Here is a 24,037-nt window from a genome sequence, read left to right as displayed (position 1 = left end):
TTCTTCGAAATACTCTCCTCCACAATTGCTACACCACTCCCAACGCCGTTTCCACTACCGGAAGCAGTCTTGGTACGCCCCTTGTTGGACCGCGCGAAGCGCCGTCTGCGAATTTTCTTTTACCTCGTCTATCGTCGCAAATCTTCGTCCTATCGACGGGGCGGTTTTCAGCTCTGGAAATATAAAAAATTCCACAGGGGGCCAGGTCTGGAGGGTACGGAAGATGGAGCAGCACAGTGATTTCGTTTTTCGTTCAACAGTCACACGCCAATAGGGATGAATGTGAAGGTGCGTTATCGTGATACAAGAGCCGTGAAATGTCCCGCTACATTTCAGACCGTTCCTTCTCATATTTTCTCGCAGGCGACGCAAAACGTCCCGATAGTACCATCGATTAACAGTTTGTTCCTGTGGCACGAATTCATGACCAACTAATGCTTCAAAAAAATAAAAATAAATAAAAAAACCTATCATCACGGCTTTGTCATTTGACCTGACTTGGAGAGCTTTTTTTGGACCTGGAGAACCTTTCTCGGCCGATTGTGAAGAATGAACTTTAGTCTCAACATCACAACCGCAGACCCACGTCTCCTCACTAGTTATGATTCACTTAAGGAACATCTCCTTCTCATTTTCGCGATCCAAAGGCTCTTCTTTCTGGTCTTGACTCATGAGCCGTGGGACGAACTTGGCGGCAACACGACGCATTCCAAGATGCTGTGTCAGAATTTCATGACACGATCCAACTGAAATGTTACATTCTTGTGAAATCTCTCGGAGGGCCATTCTCCAACTGGCACGCACACTTCCGTTGACGTTCCTGACATGAGCGTCTTCGGTAGACGTTGAAGGGCATCCTGAAAGAGGATCATCTGTAACTTCCACCCGGCCATTCTTAAACCGTGTGAATCATTCTTAAGAGCGAGTACGGCTTAAGTGCTCATCACCGTAAGCTTCCTGCATCATTTGGTGTGTCTCTGTAAAGGTTTTCTTGAGGTTCACGCAAAATTTAATGCAGAAGCGTTGCTCGTCTTACTCTGCCACCTCGAAATTCGCAAACTGTGCGATACAATTTTCTACTCAGTACAACACTGAACAATAGCTAACAGACGTACAACAATGAAACTTCCGGCAGTTACACATTATACACAGACGTGTGCAGGCATGCCAACCGCATTTCGCTCCAACACACCATTCCAGAATTTTTTGAATAGACATCGTACATCAGTAGTGAGCACAAAAAACGTTAAAATATGAATTACATTTAGCATTGTCGTCAAATGACATTGAAACTTAGTTTCACAGACGTGAATTTCGTGAGTAAAATGAAAAAAACCCTTCTACGGGTTTGTCACTGTACTAGCGTAAACTAAATTAAAATCCTTTAGTTCACATTTCAAATAAAACTGCACGTTAAACGATCAACGTCTAAAAATCAAATGGCATATATGTCAGCGAATTTAACAACTCGATTGTGTCTTCAGAGGGATAACAGTAGTTCAAACAAAAGTAATAAACACTGGGTCAAAGTCATTACTACCTATGCCTAAACTAAAAGCTCTGCAGAAAATCTCGCAAGTGACATATTCTTATATCGGAGACAAGGTAAGCTTTAAAAATTTCTGACGGAAGGCAGCGAATGGTGAAGCCGCATATTACGTGTGTGAGGGAGCAAAGAGCCAGCCAAAACACAACAAGAACGAGGTTGAGTCACAAAATTGCCACAATATACGTATGGAACGAAGACCTGTATCTTCCGAGTCTTCTGCCAGCTCGACGAACAATTACACGCAATACTCCCACAGTTAGTGAGGCTATTTCACTTCCCTCAGTAAATTTGCAGCGACGGTGGTTCCATACATGCAATGGACTTGTAATATTATGTAAATAGAAGATGGAGGGGGGAGAAAGGTACGGAATGTAAAGGAAGGGAAAGGAAAGGAAGGGAAAGGAATGGAAAGGAAAGGAAAGGAAAGGAAAGGAAAGGAACTAATGATATCAGCTTCATGGAGACTTTATGTGAAATCAGCGGCGACGAGTGAAAATGTGTGCCAGACTGGGACTCAAACCCAGGATTTCCTACGTACTAGGCAGTTGCGTTAACCACTGCACCACCCAAACACCGTGTTTATGGCAAATGCGCGGATTATCTCGGCAAGTTCCCCCTGTCGACTCACATTCCCACCCAGAGCCACCCATCCTCAGTCCCTGTCTGTGTCCGAGCCGGCCGGGGTGGCCGAGCGGTTCTAGGCGCTTCAGTCTGGAACCGCACGACTGCTACGGTCGCAGGTTCGAATCCTGCCTTGGGCATGGATGTGTGTGATGTCCCTAGGTTAGTTAGGTTTAAGTAGTTCTAAGTTGTAGGGGACTGATGACCTCAGATGTTAAGTCGCATAGTGTTCAGAGCCATTTGAAGCCTGTCTGTGTCCTCTGTGGTCGCTAATTTTAGATTACCGCTGGAGATGGAACTTCCATGTGCACCCACACTGAAGACTGTGGATTCACTGCCCGTCGTAGCGAGTCAATTATACAGGGTGTTTGAAAAAGAACTCCTAGTTTTAAGTATAAATTTAATGGGGAAATTAATGAAAAATTACATCAATGAGTACATATCATGAAAGAGAATTCCTTCAAGTTTTGTTTAATGTTAGTAGACTTCAACATGGGATCCATTTCTTGCCCTGCACACGTCGAGACGATATTCCACTTCTCGCCACGTATTCACCAACATTTCATGTGTAACTGTCCCAACCTCCTCGACGATTCTTTCCCGTGAATGATTGATATCTCTGATCTTTTCACTGCACACAACATTTTTTTCTGTGGCCCCAAAAGAAGAAGTCCAGTGGGGTTGATGCTGATTAATTTCATGTGGATGCTCTCTCTGCCCCACAAATTCTGCAGTTATGTCGATTAACTGCTCCACTGAAATGAAATGTAGCCTAATTAGAAAAGAATAGTTTTAGAAAAATGACATCATCATCAATTCTGTGCAGAAAGTCGACAGCAAAGTCATACCTTTCGATTTTATGGGTAGGTTTTGTTTCATGTAACACTTGCAATTTATAGGCACGCAACTAAAGTCTTTTACGCACAACATCACACACAGTACCTTAGGCACTCCTAATTGTAGACTACGTCTGGCCAATGACTTCTTCGGGCTCTGAACACACAAAACACGGATCTGTTCAACAACATTTTCAGAAGTTCTCGGTCTACCTGGTGATTTTCCTTATAAAACACTACCGGTTTCCTTAAAAGACTTTAGTCAATGACAGATAGTTTATGCTGTAGGTGGTTCACCACTATGCTGGCGTCTAAAATTACGTTGTACTGTTATAACTGACGCAGTTTTCACAAGCCAAATAACACACTGTACTTTATGTTGTGGAGTACACATTGTTGCTGAGTTGCTCTGCACTGCACTGCACGCACACCTGGACTGAACTGAGGGAACAGAGGAAAAAAACAGCTCTGGTGCCGTCTCAAGGTGAAGCAGACCTGCCAACTGCAGGGGAGACAAACTTGGAGAGTAAATGAATCGAACATTACGAACTGGAATAGTGTATGCCACTTTGCACAGATTCTAGGACACATTAAAGCTAAGGAGTTCTTTTTCAAACACACTGTATGTATTCGTGGTGTCCGAAATGGCAAACACCACGCATTCATATACTTGTAATGGCTCTGAGCACTATGGGACTCAACATCTGAGGTCATTAGTCCCCTAGAACTTAGAACTAGTTAAACCTAACTAACCTAAGGACAACACACACATCAATGCCCGAGGCAGGATTCGAACCTGCGACCGCAGCGGTCTCACGGTTCCAGACTGCACCGCCTAGAACCGCACGGCCACTTCGGCCGGCTATACTTGTAATACTGATCGTAATTTAGTTTCCACAGCTTACGCCGTATATGATGTGCAGGTGCAGGGCTCGTTCCGCCAGGGACTGAGCTACTCTGGAGCCGCGCAAGCAGGATCCAGTGCAGGGCAGGGGGCGGCGGTCGCCGGCGCCGGTGGCGGGGGCGGGGCTGTAGGCGGAGGCGGAGGCGGCGCGCCCGAGGAGCAGCGCTGGAGGCCATTCGGCAGCGCCATCGGCGGTGGACAGCTGCCTTTCGGAGGTGCAGCGGTGGGTAGTGACGCCGGGAGCGGAGCACTAGCTGGCGGCGGCGGTGGCGGAGGTGGCACTGGCTCGACTGGAGGCGCGATGGGTGGCGGCGGCAGTGGCTTGAGCGGAGGCACCACGGGTGGAGGTGGCATGGGAGGCAGTGGCTTCAACGGAGGCAGCATGGGTGGAGGCGGTGGAAGAGTTGGAGCCGGCATGGGTGGAGGCAGTGGAGGAGTTGGAGGCGGCGGAGGCGGTATAGGTAGTGGTCTGGGAATGCCGACCAGTAATGGACGCGGAAGCGGCGCCGGCATGGGTGCAGGAAACGGTAGGCACGCTGGCGGGGCGCACCTCGACACGAGCGGTGTGAGGGGTGCCGGTGGACACACGGTGGGGACTACTGGGGGCGGCGGGGGCGGCGGCGGTGGCAGCTACCGCTTCGGGACCTCTGCGCCGTCGGGGGCCGACTCTTCGTACATGCCTCCTTCCGGTCGCGGTGGCTACTCCGGGCCCTCCGGCTCTGGTGGGAGCCACGCCATGCCTCCCTCTGGTAGCGGGCACGCAATGCCTCCTTCCGGCAGCGGACACGCCGTGCCTCCTTCCGGCAGCGGGCACGCCGTGCCTCCTTCGGGCGGTGGACACGCCGTACCTCCGTCTGGCGGCGGCCAGTCGATGCCCCCTTCCGGCGGCGGCTTCCCCGAGTCGGGGGCCGGGGAGGGTAGCGACTACGACGGCTCCGGCGACTACGAGGACGAGGACGTGGCGTCGGGGCCGTCGGCGCCCTCGCGGCACATGTTCCGCAACGGAGACGGCGCCGGCGGCGGGCAGCGCACGCTGTCGGCGGGCCCGCACGGCACGGTGACGGCGGGCAGCGGCAGCCGACGCGTGCAGGCGCCGCCCGGCGGCCAGACGCAGAACGTCCACCTGGGAGGCAGCAGTGGCGGCGGCTCCGTCGTGTCGGCGGGCGGCAGGGGCGGCGCACCCAGCCAGGCGCAGGGCATCTACGTCGCGGGCTCCGGCGGCAAGACCGTGCTCGTCAGACAGGACTCCTCCTCCTCGTCCTCGTCCTCGTCGTCGTCGGGCAAGGAGGTGCTGCTGCAGCCGGGACAGAGCGTGCCTGGCTCCCCAGGGTAAGCCTTTATTCTGTCCAACATACACTGACGTGATAAAGGTCAAGGAAAACATCCTAATACCGTGTCTGACCTCCTTTTGCCCGGCATTGTGCTAGCAATTCGATGTAGCACGGATTCGACAAGTCGTCGGTAGTCCCCTGCAGAAATATTGAGCTATGTTGCCACTATAGCCGTCCATAATTGCCAAAGTGTTGCCGGCGAAGGATTTTGCGTACCAGCTGACGCCTCATTTACGTCCCATAAATGTTCGACGGGATTCATGTCGGACGATCTGGATGGCTAAATGATTCACTCGAATTTTCCACTTCTTCAAACCAATTACGGAAAATTGTGGCCCGTTGACATGGCGCATTGTCATCCGTAAAAATTCCGTCCTTGTTTGGGAACATGGCGTCTACGAATGGCTGCAGATGGTCTTTAAGTAGTCGAACAGAGCCATTTCTAGTCAGTGATGGATTCAGTTGAACCGGAGCGCCTATCCGTTTTATGTAAACACAGCCCACACCATTATGGTGGCACCACCAGCTTGCACAGTGCCTTGTCGAGAACTTGGGTTCGTGGCTGCTTGGAATCTGCGCCACACCCTAAGCCTATCGTCAGCTCTTACCAACTGAAATCGGCACTCACCTGACCACTCCACGGTCGTCTAGGGTCCAACCGATGTGATCACGAGTCCAGGAGAGGCGCTGGGGCGATGTCATGCTGTTAGGCAACGCCCTCGCCTGCGTCCACAGCCCACTAACGCCACATTTCGCCGCACCGTCCTAGTGCATACTTTCGTCCTAAGTCCCACATTGATTTCTGCGGGTATATCGCGCAGTGTTGCTTGTATGATAACACTGACAACTCTACGCAAACGCCCTCAGTCGTTAGGTGAAAGGCGTCGGTCACTGTGTTGTTGTGATGATGGGTAATGTCTGGAAGTTGGTATTCTCGTCACACTCTTGACACAGTCAGTCTCGGAATACTGAATTCCCTAACGATTCCCATGCGTCTGGCCCCAACTACCATTCCGCATTCAAAGACCGTGAATTCCCGTCGTGCGGCCATAATGACATCTGGAAACCTTTTCACATGAATCACTCTCAGCTCCGATGATGCATTGTCCTCTTATACCTTGTGTACGGGATACTACAGCCATCTGTATATGTGCATATCACTACCGCATGACTTTTGTCATCTCAGTGTGCAGGGGTTGGACAAAAATAGGAAACACTGCAGCAAGAAATGCACGGTTGAACATAAATGTAGATCCTAGCTAAACCTGCAGGTTACGCTGTTGTATTTTACCACTAGCGGCACCTGTGCAATGCCCTCAATACGTTGCATGCATCAGTCATGCTCAAAAGAGTTTTCTGTTTAGTTATGAGTGCATTATGTCGAAGCTATGTGAATTCCAATGATACAAGGTCGTATGGTGTGTGCATACCTAATCTAGGTAGCTGAAATGTTTGGCGTTTCGAGTGGTACCGTAACGACCATTTGTACCACGTTCAGGAAAAGCAGAAAAACATAATCCGCTAAGTCAGACGGTGGACGTAAGTGTGTGTTGAACGATCGTGATGGACAATAAAAGGGACGACCACTGAAAAAGTCACTGCAGAACCGAATGTCGCACTCGCGAACCCTCCAACCACCAAAACAGCACGAAGGGAGCTCCAGGAGCAGGAAACTGCAGGGCGATCTGGAATTCAAAAACCACTGATCAGTGATGCAAACGCCCTTAACAGGGAAACGTAGTGCCGAAGCCATAAAACTTGGATAATGGAGCAATGGAAGAATGTCATGTGGTCGGATGAGGCTTGCTTCACACTGTTTCCGGCTTCTGGACGTCTTTACGTCCCAAAAGTGAAACATGGCGGAGGTTCGGTGATAATTTGGGTAGCCATATCGTGCTCTTCCCTGGCACCCATTGTTACTCTGCGAAGTTACATTATTGCCATGGGTTATTCGACCATTTTGGTTAACAGGGTCATCTCGAGGCAGAATGTTTCTTCCCCAAGGGTGGTGTTGTATTCCAAGACGACAGGACCCCTGTTCACACAGCTCGCATCGTCCAGGACTGCTTTTCTGAACACGAGAATGAATTTCCGCATATTACTTGGCCACCACAGTCAACAGTCATCAATATTATTGAACCTTTGAATTCCATTTGGGAGAGTAGGGTGCGTGAATGCTACCCATCTCCACCATCGTTACCTGAACATGCTACAGTTTTTTTTCCGGACTAATAATACAAGATTTACTCGCACACCAAACAGGACCCGTATTTTTCCATTCCGCGACGACTGGAAGCTGTTTTGAATGCTGACAGGTTTCCTACGCCGTGTTAGGCGTCGTAATGTGTTGCGTTTTTGGTGTTTCCATATTTCTGCCCATCACCAATAGCACTCTCGGTTACGCCGTGGAATCGTCTTCTTGGCTGGTACGGACGCAAGAGCAGCATTCGTAAGCTTGTACAATCTTTGTCTCTTGTCAAAGTAAAACTAGATGGAATTTTAAAACTGCGAAATTATGTATGGAGTAACTTTGTGAGAGCAAATCTATGAAAAATGGCTTTCGTACGTGTGTATCGATAACTATAGCGTACACGTATCTCTTGTTCAGGAAAACGTCCGCCTAAATATTCAGAATGAAATTTTCACTCTGGAGCGGAGTGTGTGCTGATATGAAACTTCTTGGCAGATTAAAACTGTGAAATTTGGACGTTAGGAGACAAGGTACTGACGGAAGTAAAACTCTGAGGACGGAGCATGAGCCGCGCTTGGCTAGCACCAGCACAAAGCCAAGCCCAATTCAGCACCACCGTGCAATTTCCCCCACACCACATCAAGCCAGAACAAGAAGCGCCCCAGAGGCGCTAGCACTCCAACACCAGTGGAGGTTTCGAACCTCAGTTATGTACGAGCGAGAGCGAGTGCTTGGTTAGCTCTGCTGCTAGAGCACCTGTCCACGAAAGGCAGAGGTCTCGAGTTCGAGTATCGGTCCGGCACACAGTTTTAATCCGACTGGAAGTTTCATACGCCTAAATATGTTGTACCTTCCATATTTATGTTAATAATTAAATTGTAAAACCACCGTATCTGTTAACTGAAAATATTCGCCATAAACGGATTGGAGGTCACGTAGGGAGTGTAAGAGGATACAATAAGACTATTTTTAGAAACTTTGTCTGTCTGAATACGCCGATCCCCGAAACTATTAGACGAATTTTCACGGGATTTTCACACGTAACTTGAGCGCAGTTTGGGGCATCAAAGAGGCTTTCTTCATAAGTATCAGTTCATGTAAAAAAGATATCTTAATTTGAAGTTTCAGAAGTCTGTTCAGCTTAATAATTCGGATGTTTCCCGTAGTCACAGGATCGTCGTGATGTAGTACATCAAAGAACCATTAGACGGCGGTGTTAGTTTTTTTTTTTTCCTCAGTGACGGAAGTCTTTTCGGAGGTCTACGTCAGTGACAGAATTAAGCGCCGCAATCTTATCTTTATTAATACAAAGTAACACTAAATTTACTTGCATAGGATGGTTCAGATTTATCGATTTCGCTTTGTGTGTTAGAAACTTAACGAAATTACTTTCCATCTTTCGACAGGTTTTATCTGTATTTGACTTCTTGGCTAGGAACACGGAATTTATTGTGTTTGCTTTGTGTTTTTAGTGCGTACTAATTACTTTTTGATTTCGTTGTTTACAAATAAAAATGTCTAGAAAACAGTCGAATCGTTCTCGATACACTACAACTGCTAAAACAATGAGGACTATGCGTCTTAAGACTCCAATAAAAATCTTGAGGTGAGACTTGTTGGGGCTCGAAGATATCAGACTTTAATTCGCTCTTTGGAAACTCCTTCCAAAAGCGAGGAATCACGTGACTCTTTATCTACAGCTTCATGGATTATTCCGCTCCTCACTACATATTAGGAACAAGTCATCCAGCCATAGATACTTGAGCCACCTGTGCGAAGCCGGAGCTGGTCGCCAATTCATAATATTTATTTGCCTCTGTCCTGTTGCTTTTGTATGCCTATAAGTAGATGGAAGTTTCGGCTCTATTCACAACAATTGCGATGCAGAACGGCACTAGAAATGCAAGTAACTCAAATGCCCGTCACCAGATTGCAGCACATTCTAGGGCTCTTCCACACATAGCGAAAACCTTGAAAAACTCGAGAGCGAGACGAGGCGAAATCTGAAATGTATAGCAGCGCTACCATCACGATGTTTCCACGCTAGTCATAAAGTTACTCCTATTTACGGTACCTCGACACACCGCTTTACCTGATTTACTGAAACTCTTTGGATATGGTACAGCTTACAAGTAATACTGCACCATCTGAATTCAAAGATTATCTACAGAAATAGAGAAATTGGTACATCCTGTTGTACGAATAGAACTCACCTCTGACTTTATCCAACCTTTGGATTACAATGAACAACATCGCATATTAGCGTGACATCAGGTTGCGGCGTAGCGGTTCCTTTCGTGCTATCTACCAGCACCTACCTGTGAACTCCATGCAGCAGATCGCCGGTAAGGAAGCCGAGCAGGAACTGCAACTCGCACCGGGCTGCATACATCGTAATCGTTCTTAGAATCGGAAAAAAAGTCTGAGTTTTGAATGAAAGGTGAAAATACTGGCATAACTTCGGTATATTCTGAAGTTGAGAATTATACATTCCCTGCCAAGCCCGTTCTAATCCTAACAGTCATGCACAAACCCTTTCATTCACGTTAGCAAGTTTTTGGTATCGTATTTTCCGAAATCTGAACAGCTTCTAAAAACTGATTGTTCCTAAATGAAAATTCTCGCCACACTATTAAGTTTATCGATGTCTAATACACTCAACTTTTTGGTCACCGATCTGCTCAATATGGTTGGTTCAAATGGCTCTGAGCACTATGGGACTCAACTGCTGTGGTCATAAGTCCCCTAGAACTTAGAACTACTTAAACCTAACTAACCTAAGGACATCACACACATCCATGCCCTAGGCAGGATTCGAACCTGCGACCGGAGCGGTCGTGCGGTTCCAGACTGTAGCGCCTTTAACCGCTCGGCCACTTCGGCCGGCTCTGCTCAATATGCCACGTGGAATTACTGTCTTTTCTCATACACAAAATTACTTAAAAATATGTACTGTCTAAAAAAACGCACCGGAATAAATATGCCTTCACTTTCAAGCACTTATGAGGCGTGCAAAACAACTGAAACCGACAAACTATAACTTCCTTCGGAGCTCATACTACACACGACCATACCATTGAAAGGCTGGGCTGCTGTATGCACTCTCTATCTCCAAGACAAAAGACGTGCGAAGAATACTCCGTTCTGATTGGTCAGTTTTCTTTAAGGCCAATAGAAAAACATTATTCTCCCGCGTTAGTCCGCACTTTTCATAACTAACCAATCACAAAATAACACACTTTCGAACCGTAGTTTTTTCCGACGTTAATATTTAACATTCTGATATTTTATTTATACTTTACGTTATTAACTATTTTGATTTGCAGTCAAAGTAGCTTTTCTCTTACCATAAACTTACATATTATGACACAAGATTCCCCGTCGTTTGCGTTCTCACTATCTTAAAACTTTCTCACACTACAGTGTTCATTATGAGAACAATGATCTACATATTTACATTAGACCACATTCACGCTTCATTCGCCGGCCGGAGTGGCCGAGCGGTTCTGGGCGCTACAGTCTGGAACCGCGCGACCGCTACGGTCGCAGGTTCGAATCCTGCCTCGGGCATGGATGTGTGTGATGTCCTTAGGTTAGTTAGGTTTAAGTAGTTCTAAGTTCTAGGGGACTGATGACCTCAGAAGTTAAGTCCCATAGTGCTCAGAGCCATTTGAACCATTTTGAACCACGCTTCATTCACACTACTAAAAGCATATACAAAACTGTACAAACATAAACAAACAAAAAAACCTTCAAGAAATAAACAGAACAATTCACAAAAACATTCTCTTGACATGTTTCTGTACAGTGTCTGTCCGCTACTGTACTCTAGTGGATGAACATTAGAACTACGTATTCGACTGAGCCCGCTTCAGAGCATCTGCCATTGTGCACGCAAGAGTCGTCCTCCCGATACACAGGCTCTAGACAGGAGCGACAAAGGCTAGGCGCAAATTGAGAAGCGTATAGCACGTGTGACGTGACACTAGACTACAGTGCGAAACGCACGTGCAGCACGGGTCGCGCGGGTCCACCGCATATTGAGACGCGTACACCATACTTCGCACGCGCCGACTGGCGACGCTCTGCACTGACTGAACCGAAGCGCACGCAACCTCTTATCTTTCTCAAACGACTTAACAGAAACTATTCTCTGAAAATATATGATTTTTGCCTTACTTGTAACGGTTATCAAATGGTTAAAATGGCTCTGAGCACTATGGGACTCAACTGCTGTGGTTATAAGTCCCCTAGAACTTAGAACTACTTAAACCTAACTAACCTAAAGACAGCACACAACACCCAGCCATCACGAGGCAGAGAAAATCCCTGACCCCGCCGGGAATCGAACCCGGGAACCCGGGCGTGGGAAGCGAGAACGCTACCGCACAACCACGAGATGCGGGCGTAGCGGTTATATGTCAGCTTCGTGACGAAGTGCCCATCACCTCGCTAATGACCATTCTTATTGTGATGTACACATTTTAGTGAGACACTACGCAAAACTCAAAAAGTTTGCAACGAAAATTAGGGGTCGCTATGATTTTGCGTTTGGTGCATGTTACACCATATGTTGCTGCGTATGAAATTCAGCTAACATGCTGAATTTTTGTTTAGACTTGGGAGGAGATCTCTATCTGCCTCCGATCTCGAGAAATTGGATCCCATGTAGCGCGCTCACTTCCGATCTCACGCCCACGAGAATGAAATACTCGCGACGTTTCTCATATCTCCTAAACCGCTCGAGACATCGAAACGAAAGTTTGGCGAATGATAGCACATAGGGAGGAGAGTATTTTGCCAATTATTAAACACACGGAACTTTCTTATCTGTGGCGATATATCACTACTTATACTTCTTTTTTTATTTATTTCACTCCAGTGACAGTAATTTTTTAAGAGTTATCGACAGCAAGCGAAACAAGAGCTTCCTAGTATGAAAATAGAAATGAAATTTCTTCTTTTATGTTACTGCAAACCGATACTACGAGGTTTCTCGTAAGCTATTGAGCTCTGTGATTGCCAATTACTTGTTTAATGAGGCTCTCCGTTTCGGAATTCTGTCTCAATAGCTGATGTGAGATGAGTTTGGCAAATTACATTGTGACAAAGGAAGTACAATTAAACCACTCACCAAGAGAAATGTGGCCTTTACTCATAAATGGTGATGCTTCTTCGAATGAGAAAAAGTTAACAACTCACATAAAAACAGATTGGCAATTCTGTTGGAATTTTGGTGGAATCCCCGTAACCCATCGTATTTTTAACACTGAGCGACTGGAATGGAAACTTACCAAAGGATTTTATTCCTTCTCTTGATCTGAGCAGTATTAAAATAGTGACGAGCGTTCCTTCAGGCGGAATGATAGGCACATGCCAGATACTGTTTACTCACCTAGGGCTTGCCAAACTGACAATGCGTGATCGCGAATAAAATAGTTGTTACTGAGAAAAATAAGTAATTGATCTGTCGCACAACACGATGGTGAGTGTATTGTCAGCAGCGAAGGACAACGCGCGCGACAGGAATGCACAAGCTAGCCATGTGTGCCTTGTGAGATGGAGTTCGAAAAACATTGTCACGAAAGTAGATCTGCCTTTGCCAGCAGCACGTTTCAACAAATTAAATATATCTAATCATAACACTCTTTTAGGATATTCCTACTTTCGTAATAATACCGACCATTTTCTTCATTTGTGTAGCCTGTTGTTGTATAATTAGTTTATTAATGCTGATAATGTCCATGCAACAACTGAAATGCTTTTTCTCATCACGGCAAACCAATTAAAACATTGTTATCTGTGACCTCTTTTCGACTGTTTCTAGCTTGCAGTGGAAATATGTTGCTCACATGCATGTAGTACAATGTGTCGTATTACATTATTACATCCATGTCAGAGTAATCACAGTGAAACTTCTATACTTCAGATTTTGGACGCTTTTTACCAGATGCACAAAGGGATCACACCTGTGGAGATTATCCCTTTCTAAATTTTTGTAACAGATCGTGCAGATACGCTAGCTTACTAGGCAGCGAGAAGATAACCTTGCTTTACTTTCCTGCCTTGATTCTTAATCACATGATTTTATAATATTCCTTGCTTCCTTATTCACTACCCTCAGTCCCTTCTTGCGATCTGAAAACATCGCGGAGGCAATATGGTGCAATTCCAGTGGCCAATGGCTCATCAGTTACTGAAGTATACATTTTTCTTGACAGAAGAAAAACAAAACAAAACGATGCACATATAAGTAACAGAAAAGTATAACGTGCTAACGAAGAAAGCTGGAGCGTTTAAATGGCGAAAAACGAAATACTACCCAAAGGCAATAAAATTCAGTACACATTAAGGCAAAATTTATCGTATGGGCAATATTACCACTGCTCATATGCGCCGTTCCGATGTGAGCATATGGCCGTGCTACTTTTCCGCTCCCCGCCTCAAATTTCCCACGGTGCTAGCGAGGCAAGCGCGACGCGCGGCGCGAGAAACTGTGCCTCAACCGCAAGCCGCGCGACCTGGCGCAGGCGCGTGTCGCGTCCCAGTCGCGTCGCGTCGCAATTTGCGCGGTCCCATTTGAACCTGTGATGTTACAAAAACACGCGCTGCGCTGCGTCGCGCCACACGCGCTATACTCATCTCAATTTGCGCCTAGCCTTACCATGCCTCAATATCTGTAAGCTAATGTACTCACAGCAAAGAAAAAAATTAGTCATCACGAGGAGGTACCGCGCTAATAACGTAAAACACCACGTCTTGTCTTGATAATGGCTTCAGTTGGACGAGAAAGATGGTCCAGTAGTTGTCATATTCAGCTGCAGTCACTCGTTCGTGATTAGATCCCGTACAGGAACAGAATTGTGGAGATGTTGTTTGCTACGATTCACCCAACATTCCAAATACTTCCACACGTTTTCTGCTGGATAAGACCATCCAGTTAAGAAACAACAATTATATAGAGCCCACGACCTTGTGAATTTATTTATAAAAAAAATAGTTAATATGATGGAACTACTAGGCGCCATTTGTTGGTAAAAGAGTTAACATAATTTTATGTGATGTCCTGGAAATAATTGTTATCTTTTAGGAAACATTTTCAATTAGTGTAATGTCTGTTCCAAAAACGAAAAATTTCAACTAACTGAAATTGCAGTTAGCCATCAAAAGATGACATAATTTACAAGACAGGAAAAGTTAATGACGAGTTTGGCAGGTTAGCTGAGAACTCTGTCTGAAGGCATTAACGTAGGTCTGAAGGGTGGAGCATGTTTTGTAAGCGAATTACATCTTCCGGTCGTGATGGCTTGAAAGAAACTGCAAGGCGAATATCATTTGGCAGTCATTGTAGACAACGCAGGGTCGTCGGTACTCACTACACAACTCCCTGTAGCTGCGTTGCGGTGAATGAAAGACTCCTCTTTCGTACAACAGAGCGTGTTATGACGAGCATCGAAAACCACAGTGTCGCTGAGAGACTGGTGAAAGCCATGAAACTCATTTAGTAGCCAGAGTGATACAACCACAAAGGAACTTTCGAGTCCAAAATATCAAGTTCAAATTAGTCCTCTTCCTTTTGAATGCTGTGCAGGGTTTTGTTCTGTATTCAGACACAGCTGAGGTTTCAAAATATTCCCCACTCTCTTTTGGGTGATGGTTCGTCGGGTTTCTCCACCTCTCTCAGCTGTTGTCTCGATGACAACTTCGTACACCTACATCTACATCAACACCCCGCAAGCCAACTGACGATGTGTGGCTGGTCCCGCTAACTGATACCCCCTTCTCTGTCCCACTCGCGGATGGCGCGTGACAAGAATTACTGTCGGTAAGCCTCTCTACCAGCTCTTAATTTCTCGATTTTTCTCATCGTGGTAGTAGGACGAGACGTTTGTGTGGAGGAAGTAATATTTTTCCCGACTCTTCCCAGAACGCGCTCTCTCGAAATTTCAATAGTAAACTTTCCCGTGGTCCACAACGCCTCTCTTGTAGCGTCACCCACTGGAATTTCTTGAGCGTTTCTGTAGGGCTCTCGCGCCGACCAAACGATCCCTTGACGAGACGCGCTGTTCTTCGTTGAATCTTCTCTGTATCTTTTACCAGACCTGCCTGGTAAGAGTCCCAGATCGACGAACAATACCCAAGAACAGGTCGAACAAACGCTTTGTAATGTACTTCCCTCGTGGATGAGTTACACTTGCTTAAAATTCTTCCAATGAATCTCTGTCTGGCATCTGCTTTTCCTGCTACTTATTTTGTGTGGTCATTCAACTTAAGGTCGCTCTGGATAATTAGTCCTAGATATTTTACGGTGATTACTATTTTCAGCAGTTTGTCTACAGTAGTGTAGTTGTACAGTAGTGAATTTCTTTCCTTATACGTGCGCAAATGTTACATTTATTTATGTTCAGAGGCAACTGCCAGATTCTGCACCATTCATCAATCGTCTGTAGGTCATTCTGCAAATCGATACTGCCTTCTGGCGTTGCTAATCTCTTACAGACAGCTGCATCAGCTGCGAAAAGTCTTGAAGAGCTTCCGACACTTTCTACTGAACCATTTACATACAATGTAAACAGTAACGATCCTATCACATTTCTATGGGTACTCCGGTAATTACCTTTACGTCGATTGATTTTGTTCCGCTACGAGCGACGTGTTGAGTTCTGTCTGCAAGGAAGCCTTGAATCCAGTCACAATTTTGGTCCGATATTCGGTAATCTCCCGTAAACCTCTGCTTGTAGTCACAGTCCTGTTGTCAGACGGAATCTCATCTGATCCTTCAGTTGTGACGTCAGCTGGGGCGCTCGTATTGTGCCGCAAACTCTTTGTCTGCAGATCCAGTTCCAAGCAGATTTTGTTTGAACCCTTGGCCCCAACCTTTGACAACAGACACTGAAAGCCTCTCAGAGGAAGCACCATCCCAGTCAGTTTGTCAGCGACCTATGACAATTGTGTGACATCTCGCCGTAAATCAAAGTTTACGCAGGGTAGACACAATCCCTACCTCGGGCGAGTAAAACTGTCATCAGCGACTTACACTGAGGTGACAAAAGCCACGGGTTCCTCCTCATATCCTTTCGGGCCTCTTTTTGTCCGGCGTAGTGCAGCAGCTCGACCTGGCATGGACTCAACAAGTCGCTGGACGTCCCCTGCAGAAGTATTGATCTATGCTGCCTCTATAGCCGTCCACAGCTGCGACAGTGTTACCGGTGCAGGATTTTGTGGACCAGCTAACCTCTCGATTATTTCCCATAAATGTTTATGGGTGGCCAAACCATTCACTCGAATTCTACAGAATGTTCTTCAAACCAGTCGCGAATTGCTTGTGGCCTGGTGACATGTCGCGTTGGCATCTATAAAAATTCAATCATTGTTTGGGAGCACGAACTTCATGAATGGTTGCAAATGGTCTCCAAGTAGCCGAACATAACCATTTCCACTCAATGAAGGGTGCAGATGGACGAGACGACCAGTCAATTCCATGTAAACACAGCCCACACTATTATGGAGCCACCACCAGCTTGCACAGTGCCTTGTTGAAAACTTGGGTCCACGGTTTCTTGGGGTCTGTGCCGTCAGCTGTTACCAACTGAAATTGGGATTCATCTGACCAGGCCACTCTTTTCCAGTCGTCTTGAGCACAACCGATATGGTCACAAATCCAGGAGAGGCGCTACCGCCGATGTTGTGCTGTTAGCAAAGGCGCCGGCGTCGGTCGTCTGCGGCCATAGCGCATTAACACCATATTTCGCCGCACTGTCCTAACGGGTACGTTCGTCGTACATCCCGCATTGATATCTGAGGTTATTCCACGCAGTGTTTCTTGTCTGTTAGCACTGACAGCTCTACGGAAATGCCGCTCTCTCGGTCGTTAAGTGAAGGCTGTTAGCTACTGTGTTGTCCGTGGTGAGAGGTAATGTCTGAAATTTGGTATTATCGACACATTCTAGACACCGTGATTTTCTGAATATTGAATTCCCCAACGATTGCCGAAATGTAATTGCCCTTGCGTCTAGCTCCAACTATCATTCCTTGTTCAAAGCCTGTTGATTGCCGTCGTGCCGTCATAATCACATCAGAAACCTTTTCACATGTATTATCTGAGTACAAATGAAAGCACCACCAATGCACTGCCCTTTTTATACCTTGTGAGGGCGATACTGCCGTCATTTGTAAATGCACATATCGCTATCCCATGGGTTTCGCGACAGAAGCGTATGTGAGTAGTAGGACATATTCTGTAGCATGGGAGCCTTACCACATTGGAAAGTTTATACTTTTCAGCTTGTTTTGTTACACTGATTCTTACAAATTTGTTTAATATTATGAGTTTGGCAGCAGGTGGTTGAGTCCAACACACCCATTCGATATAGTTCTGCACTGTTGCCTAATGAATAAAATACAAGCGTGTGGATTATCAGACCACGAACAACTGCGTGACTGGACTGAAGAGTTTCTAGCAAATAAAACATAGCGTGTCGCTTTGAACGGAGAGAAGTCTTCAGTCTTAACAGTAACTACGGGCGTCCCCAGGGGAAGTGTTAAAGGACTATTACTTTTCATAACATGTATAAATGACCCAGCAGAAAATACCGTAACTTCCATCAGCCTTTTCGCAGATGATGCTGTTTTATACAGAGAAGCGACAACTCTAGAAAACTGTAGCGAAATGCAGGAAGGCAAGCAGAGAGTCGACACTTGGTGCAGCAAGTGGCAACTGACCCTCAACATAAAGAAACATAACGTACTGAGAATACATAGACAGAAAACCCTTTATTGTATGAGAACACAACTGCAGAACAATCGCTGGAAGCAGTTACTTCTACAAAGATCAAGGAGTCTTCGTACAGAGCGATCTGAATCAAATTAATCGCGAGTAAGGCAGATGGCAGACTGACTTTCATTGGAGGAATTCTCAGAAAATGTAGTCCAATCAGCAAAAAGGAAGTAGCCTACAAAAAACTCGTTCGACCGATACTTAAATATTGCTGATCAGCGTAGCATCGTTACCAGGCAGGACTGACGGAAGGCGCAGAGAAGATCTAAAGAAGAGCAGCAAGTTTCGTTTCAAGTTCACCTAGCAAGTACGAAAGAGTTACAGAAATGAGTAACAAATTGCAGTGGCAGACATTGCAAGGGAGACGTTCTGCATCACGTTGTGGTTTATTCTTAAGGTTCTGAGAGCGTACGTTCCTAGAAAAGTCAACAAATATGCGGCTTCCCCCTACCAAAAATACAATATGGCGTCTTGGTTTCTGCTTGTGGCGGAGGGAGCGTTTTTGGTTCCTATTGGTTCTACTTTATGTGGCACGTTGCCGAAATACCGCAGAACTTCTTATGTGTTTCACGTGACAAAATGGCTCCTCAACGAAGTAAAGCAGGAAGTGAAGTCACAAAACTCGTAGAGCGCCAGGTCAAAGTTAACTATCTCGTCCCATGTGCCGACGGCTTTACCGGCAATCGTTCTTCCCGCTCTTACCAGGTCCTTTTCCTGTCGTTATTTCGTTTGTTACTAATGGGTGAAATTTAATCAGATTCACGACATTTCAGCATTCGCCGTTACAGCGAGTTTTAGGTTAAATACATTCGTGCAAAACCTAGTAGTACACGAAAGTTTACCACGGTAATTCTATTTGTACAGTAATGAATCAGTTCACTTAGCTTGTTTCTGGTCGAATCTTGTAAATCATCTCAATGAAGTATGTTGGCTTCGTTTTGTCTACGAGCATGTTAATTCTTGCTTGGTTGCAAAAAATGATGGGTATTGCGTTCCTGTGCCATCTAATCACACAAAAAAACGATCGAAGTGGCGCAGTGGTAAGCACGGGAGGACGACGGCTCAGACTCGCGTCCGGCCACCCTGATTTAGATTTTCCGTGATTTTCCTAAATCGCCTCAGGCACATGCCGGGATGGTTCCTTTGAAAGGGCACGGCCAGTTTCCTTCCCCATTCTTCTATCATCCGATGGGACCGAAGACCTCGCTGTTTGGTCCTCTCCGCCAAATCAACCAACCAATCACACAAAAAATTGTTTCAGATGTAAGTCGCGTTTTTAAATTTCATTTGATTCTTCTGTTACCATCAGCTAGTTGGTACATGCACATTCGTTAATAAAAACACAAATGAACAAGGAACTCGATACACCCACCTTTAATCCCAACAAACAACAGAATGGGCCATGCGTTTCTCCACTCGGATACACAAAAAGCTGCGTTATACGCAAGTTCAAAGATAATAACGCGATACAACGATTTTCGAACTTATATTTACAAAAGTATATGTTACATTTCAATTTTTATGTCACTTCTTCAGATTTAAATGTGGAATAAGTAACTTTATCGATAGTGATTATTGACGTAGTTGACATTTAAAGGTAAGACATAAATGAGCAAATGTTTTAGTTAACATTGTAATTAAAAGGTGTTTTTTACGTTTTTACGTAGACAAGATAATTTGTTAGGAGAAAAAAAACAAAGAATTAGTATATTTCCAGAAAAAATGTCTTCTGTATCGTGAAGTCCTAAACTTCGAATATCGCAAGGTCCAATACTTCGACTATCGTGTGCTACTAACGTCACCAAACGAGCGGTATTGGCCGGTTCCAATACAGCGCGAAGTATTCGCGTCTGGGACAGGAAAGGGGAGAAGCGACAATGATACACAATGTACCCTTCGCCACGCCCGCCCGATTGGCCGTGCGGTCTAACACAACGGCTTTCCGGGCGGGAAGGAGCGCCTGGTCCCCGGCACGAATCTGCCCGGCGGATTTGTGTCGAGGTCCGGTGAACCGGCCAGTCTGTGGATGGTTTTTAGGCGGTTTTCCATCTGCCTCGGCGAATGCGGGCTGGTTCCCCTCATTCCGCCTCAGTTACACTGTGTCGGCGATTGCTGCCCAAACAAGTTCTCCACGTACGTGTACACCACCATTACTCTACCACGCAAACATAGAGGTTACACTCGTCTGATGTGAGACGTTCCCTTGGGGGTCCACCGGGGGCCGAACCGCACAATAACCCTGGGTTCGGTGGGGGCAGCGGAGGGGTGAAGTGGACTGCTTTAGTCGTCGTGGGGTTGCGGACCACTGCGGCTGCGGCGGAGACGGAGCCTCTCCGTCGTTTGTAGGTCCCCGGTTAAAATACAATACAATACAATACCCTTCGCCACACACCGCCAGGTGGCTTGCGGGGTACAGGTGTAGATGCAGATGCAGGAGTTCGCGACCACCCTGTAAGCGGTGTCCCTGCCAACAGGTACGTGATCCCGGCGGGCTTCAGAGGCCGCGTCACTTCGGGCTCCGGCGCGACGTCGCAAGCGGGCGACTCGACGCGCGCCTCCGCCTCCGGGGGTGGGCGGTCGCAGACGCAGACGGTGCGGGTGCTGAGGCCGCGCGTGCGCTCCGGTGACGCCGTGCCGGACAGCTTCGTGACCGTCACCAACAGCGTGGCGGGACAGCTGGCGCCGGCCGGCGGCGGGGGCGGCGGCGCCGCCTCCAGGGGGCGCGCGGGGCAGCCCGCGGCCTCGGGCGGCAAGTACACTCACACCTACTACTCCAAGTCCTCCACGTGCGGCTACTTCACCTTCTCCTGCAACGTCGTCTACGGCTCCAACGGCCGCACCAAGATCTGCAAGCCCAATCCGCCCACCAACCCAGACGGCACGCCGTGCTGCTGCTAGACACCTGCTCCGCCGTCCACTAAACGCAGCTCGAGAGATTCCACTTTTGTACTGTTCCCTGTCTCTTATTTCATACTAGTTCTGGCAATACTCAAACAGTGCTTACAAATCTATTACGTAACTGCATTAGCTGAATTGTAGCACCAGTCGGAGAAACATCTGCGTTATCAGAAAAAAAACATATAAAAATAATGCGGACGCTTTCATCTTAACTGATACTTTGGAAACAAGTATATGATCTCATTTTTGCTATCTGGGACATGTAACAGAATATTCAGTACGAATTCTCCGTTACGTTCAATAGTGTCCACACTAAACAATTCACTAAGCAACTGGTTCAGGAAACGATACCTACCTTTCTCGGTACCGAATACATTTATTTTTTCAGCTGGATTACGTTATCTGACTACCTTTCAACTAGTTTATCAATACTCTGGCATCTCTTAGACATTCAGTTACGAATTAATCGATATACGACGCTAATTTTGACGCTTGTAATCACCTTTCGTGATTCTGTTTTTTTTTTTTATATATTTTTCTTCGTAGACTTAAGATATCACATTTATGACGCAGGCTTCGTCGAACACAGTTGTTATCATTTTCTTATGCACAATAGCTTTCTAGCGTACTCTCTCTACATTTTACCTACATGCATCCACGGTTATCATTGTTTCTGTCTTACATGTCATCTTCATACAATGATCTCAGCAGATCGCATTTTTCGTTGCAGTAGTGCGCCCCATTCATTTACATTCGCTTGTCATCATTTTTATCACGAGCGCATTGAAAAGTGTCGTAGAGATCGATTTTTCTGCGCATAATTCTTACACTTCTTTTTATTTTTGCCTGATTCTCTGAACGTTTCTTAACTAGTGCTACGGTCCAGAACGTGTAGCACATTCAGATGGACCGTAATCTACTAGTTTCTTCGTTTGTCTGATTGCAGTGTCTCCTTTTTCTGATCCACATCGTTACATGCCAACTGAATCTCGTTATTTAGGTGCTCCAATATTCTTTTTATGTTCGTTTTTCATCCTGTACGCATGCGATCGTTGAAAGTTTCTGTAAGAAAGCTTTTTGCACTTGAATATTTAACTGATCTCCATTTTGATTAACTCGTGATATTTGCTTTTCGAAACATTGTACCATCATATTAACGTTACAAGTTACTGTACGGCATTCTTCTTTAAAAGTGAAAAATCAGTCTCCGGCAAATGCCATCTCCTTCCACGTCTCTTTTGTTTCATCATGCAACAGCGCAGAGCATATCTACAGAAAGTAGCATATGCTTTCTTTCTAATTTTATATTTAATGCTCAGAAATGGGAATACAGAGTGGCACATATCCCTGCCCTATGTCTCGTGCGTGTGCGAGCTCATTACGGAGCAGCACTAAATTTCTGCCACATAATTTTATTCTGATCGTGGAACAGTCATCTGCATAATTTACTAATCCGTTAAAGAGCCAGACGGTAAGCACGCTTATTTGATAGCAATACGCAGCCGACCATCTCATAAAATATGTGCTGTCATCTGTGATTCCGCTTCGAATTGTTGGAAGAAATCATGTTACTAGTTTGTGTTATTATCATACTGACTAGCGTCCTCTGTGTCCATCACACAATAAAAGCTAGAGGAAAATCAACGAACATTTTTATAAAAGTTTAGTTGACATAGAATAGAAATGTAGTTAATGTACATTTTTATATTAAACTACTTTACTGTCTGTTTACTATGAACTCAGTACTGCCACATAATTCAGTGCAGTGAGTTTTGTACCAGTCTCCCACTGACTAACGTACACTTGCGCCACTTTGCGTTATTTATAGTAGAGAATTTTAAGTGTCCTGTGATTTATAATACTGCCAAATGCATATAGCATAAAGCAGTGAAATACACTTGTGACATCGATTAGACATTAAAATGTCAAACAGTCCACAGTTTTGTAATGAATAAGCAGTATTTTGTCTAATGTTGTGAATTATAACCAAACAAAAACTATATGTTACCAATAAATCTCATGGATTGCTTCAGGATTTGAGGTAAAGAAATAAACTGTACATTAACATTACCATTGTTCTGTATTTATTTGTCAGCTGTTGGCAGTTTCATTAGTACAGAGAATCCATATAGATCGACTGTCTCTACCTTCTTTTATCTTGTGACTGTAGCTGTACATATTTGTAAAAGCAAGAAAGACATGGAAACAATAGCACTTCTCTGGATTCATTGAAGGTAAGGTTATTGATTGTACCATTTAATACCTTTGAACACTTACAATAGAATTTTTGCCTGCAAATTTTCAGTAACTTAGTTACAAGTCGCTATAAAGTTAAGCCTATTGGGAGGGAACATAACTGTTCCTGCGCAGTAATGGACTATTAGATGCACGATGTGGCACGAAAATACTAGGCCATTGTGGTTAATTTCCAGCAACCTCGAATGCCAGCTAGACAAAATACTATTTGTACAACGAATCTTATATGGGATGTATCTACCAAGAGTCGTCAGGGGAAGTTTCTCTGGTCTTTCGAGAGGTATTTGCAATGCCATTTTCGCAGTGTGTAGCTAGAGACAGGCCAAACAGACACTGCTCCTCATATCTCTCACGCAAAGCCCAATGTCAGCGACAAGCATCTGTTTGTTAGTCTAGTGCGATATTCGTTTTTTCGGTATGTATTAAGAGGAATATTAAAACGCTAAGAGTAATCAGTACCCCAGCAGCGAATCAGCGAGTCGTGTACCGCTGTGGTTCGCGTTGACTGCTACCGCAATGCAGCTGCACTTCTCAGTAATTACTGGAGTAGTTACTGTTAACCTTCTGGTTTACTGTCCCCGTTAACACATACCACTAACCCGAATGTTGCACTAGACTAATTTGAGACCGCCGTATCGAATTATCACACAAAATTCCGCTCTAAAAATCATTTC

The 24,037-nt window shown here is 45.6% G+C and overlaps 1 protein-coding gene across 1 annotated transcript in view; it reads left to right on the top strand.

Annotated features, from left to right (window-relative positions):
• LOC124614009 (collagen alpha-1(III) chain-like) overlaps positions 1–23,177 on the top strand; it is a 224,520-nt gene extending 201,343 nt beyond the window's left edge. The window contains exons 7-8 of the mRNA XM_047142823.1: positions 3,930–5,239; positions 20,684–23,177. Of these exons, the coding sequence (XP_046998779.1) occupies positions 3,930–5,239; positions 20,684–21,107 (1,734 nt within the window). The 3' untranslated portion in view covers positions 21,108–23,177. The remainder of the gene's footprint in view (positions 1–3,929; positions 5,240–20,683) is intronic.
• Positions 23,178–24,037: the final 860 nt, after the last annotated feature.

The sequence above is a fragment of the Schistocerca americana genome, chromosome 4, assembly GCF_021461395.2.
Source record: "Schistocerca americana isolate TAMUIC-IGC-003095 chromosome 4, iqSchAmer2.1, whole genome shotgun sequence".
NCBI classification, from domain to species: Eukaryota; Metazoa; Arthropoda; class Insecta; order Orthoptera; family Acrididae; genus Schistocerca; species Schistocerca americana.
This window is presented reverse-complemented; position numbering and strand designations above follow the sequence as displayed.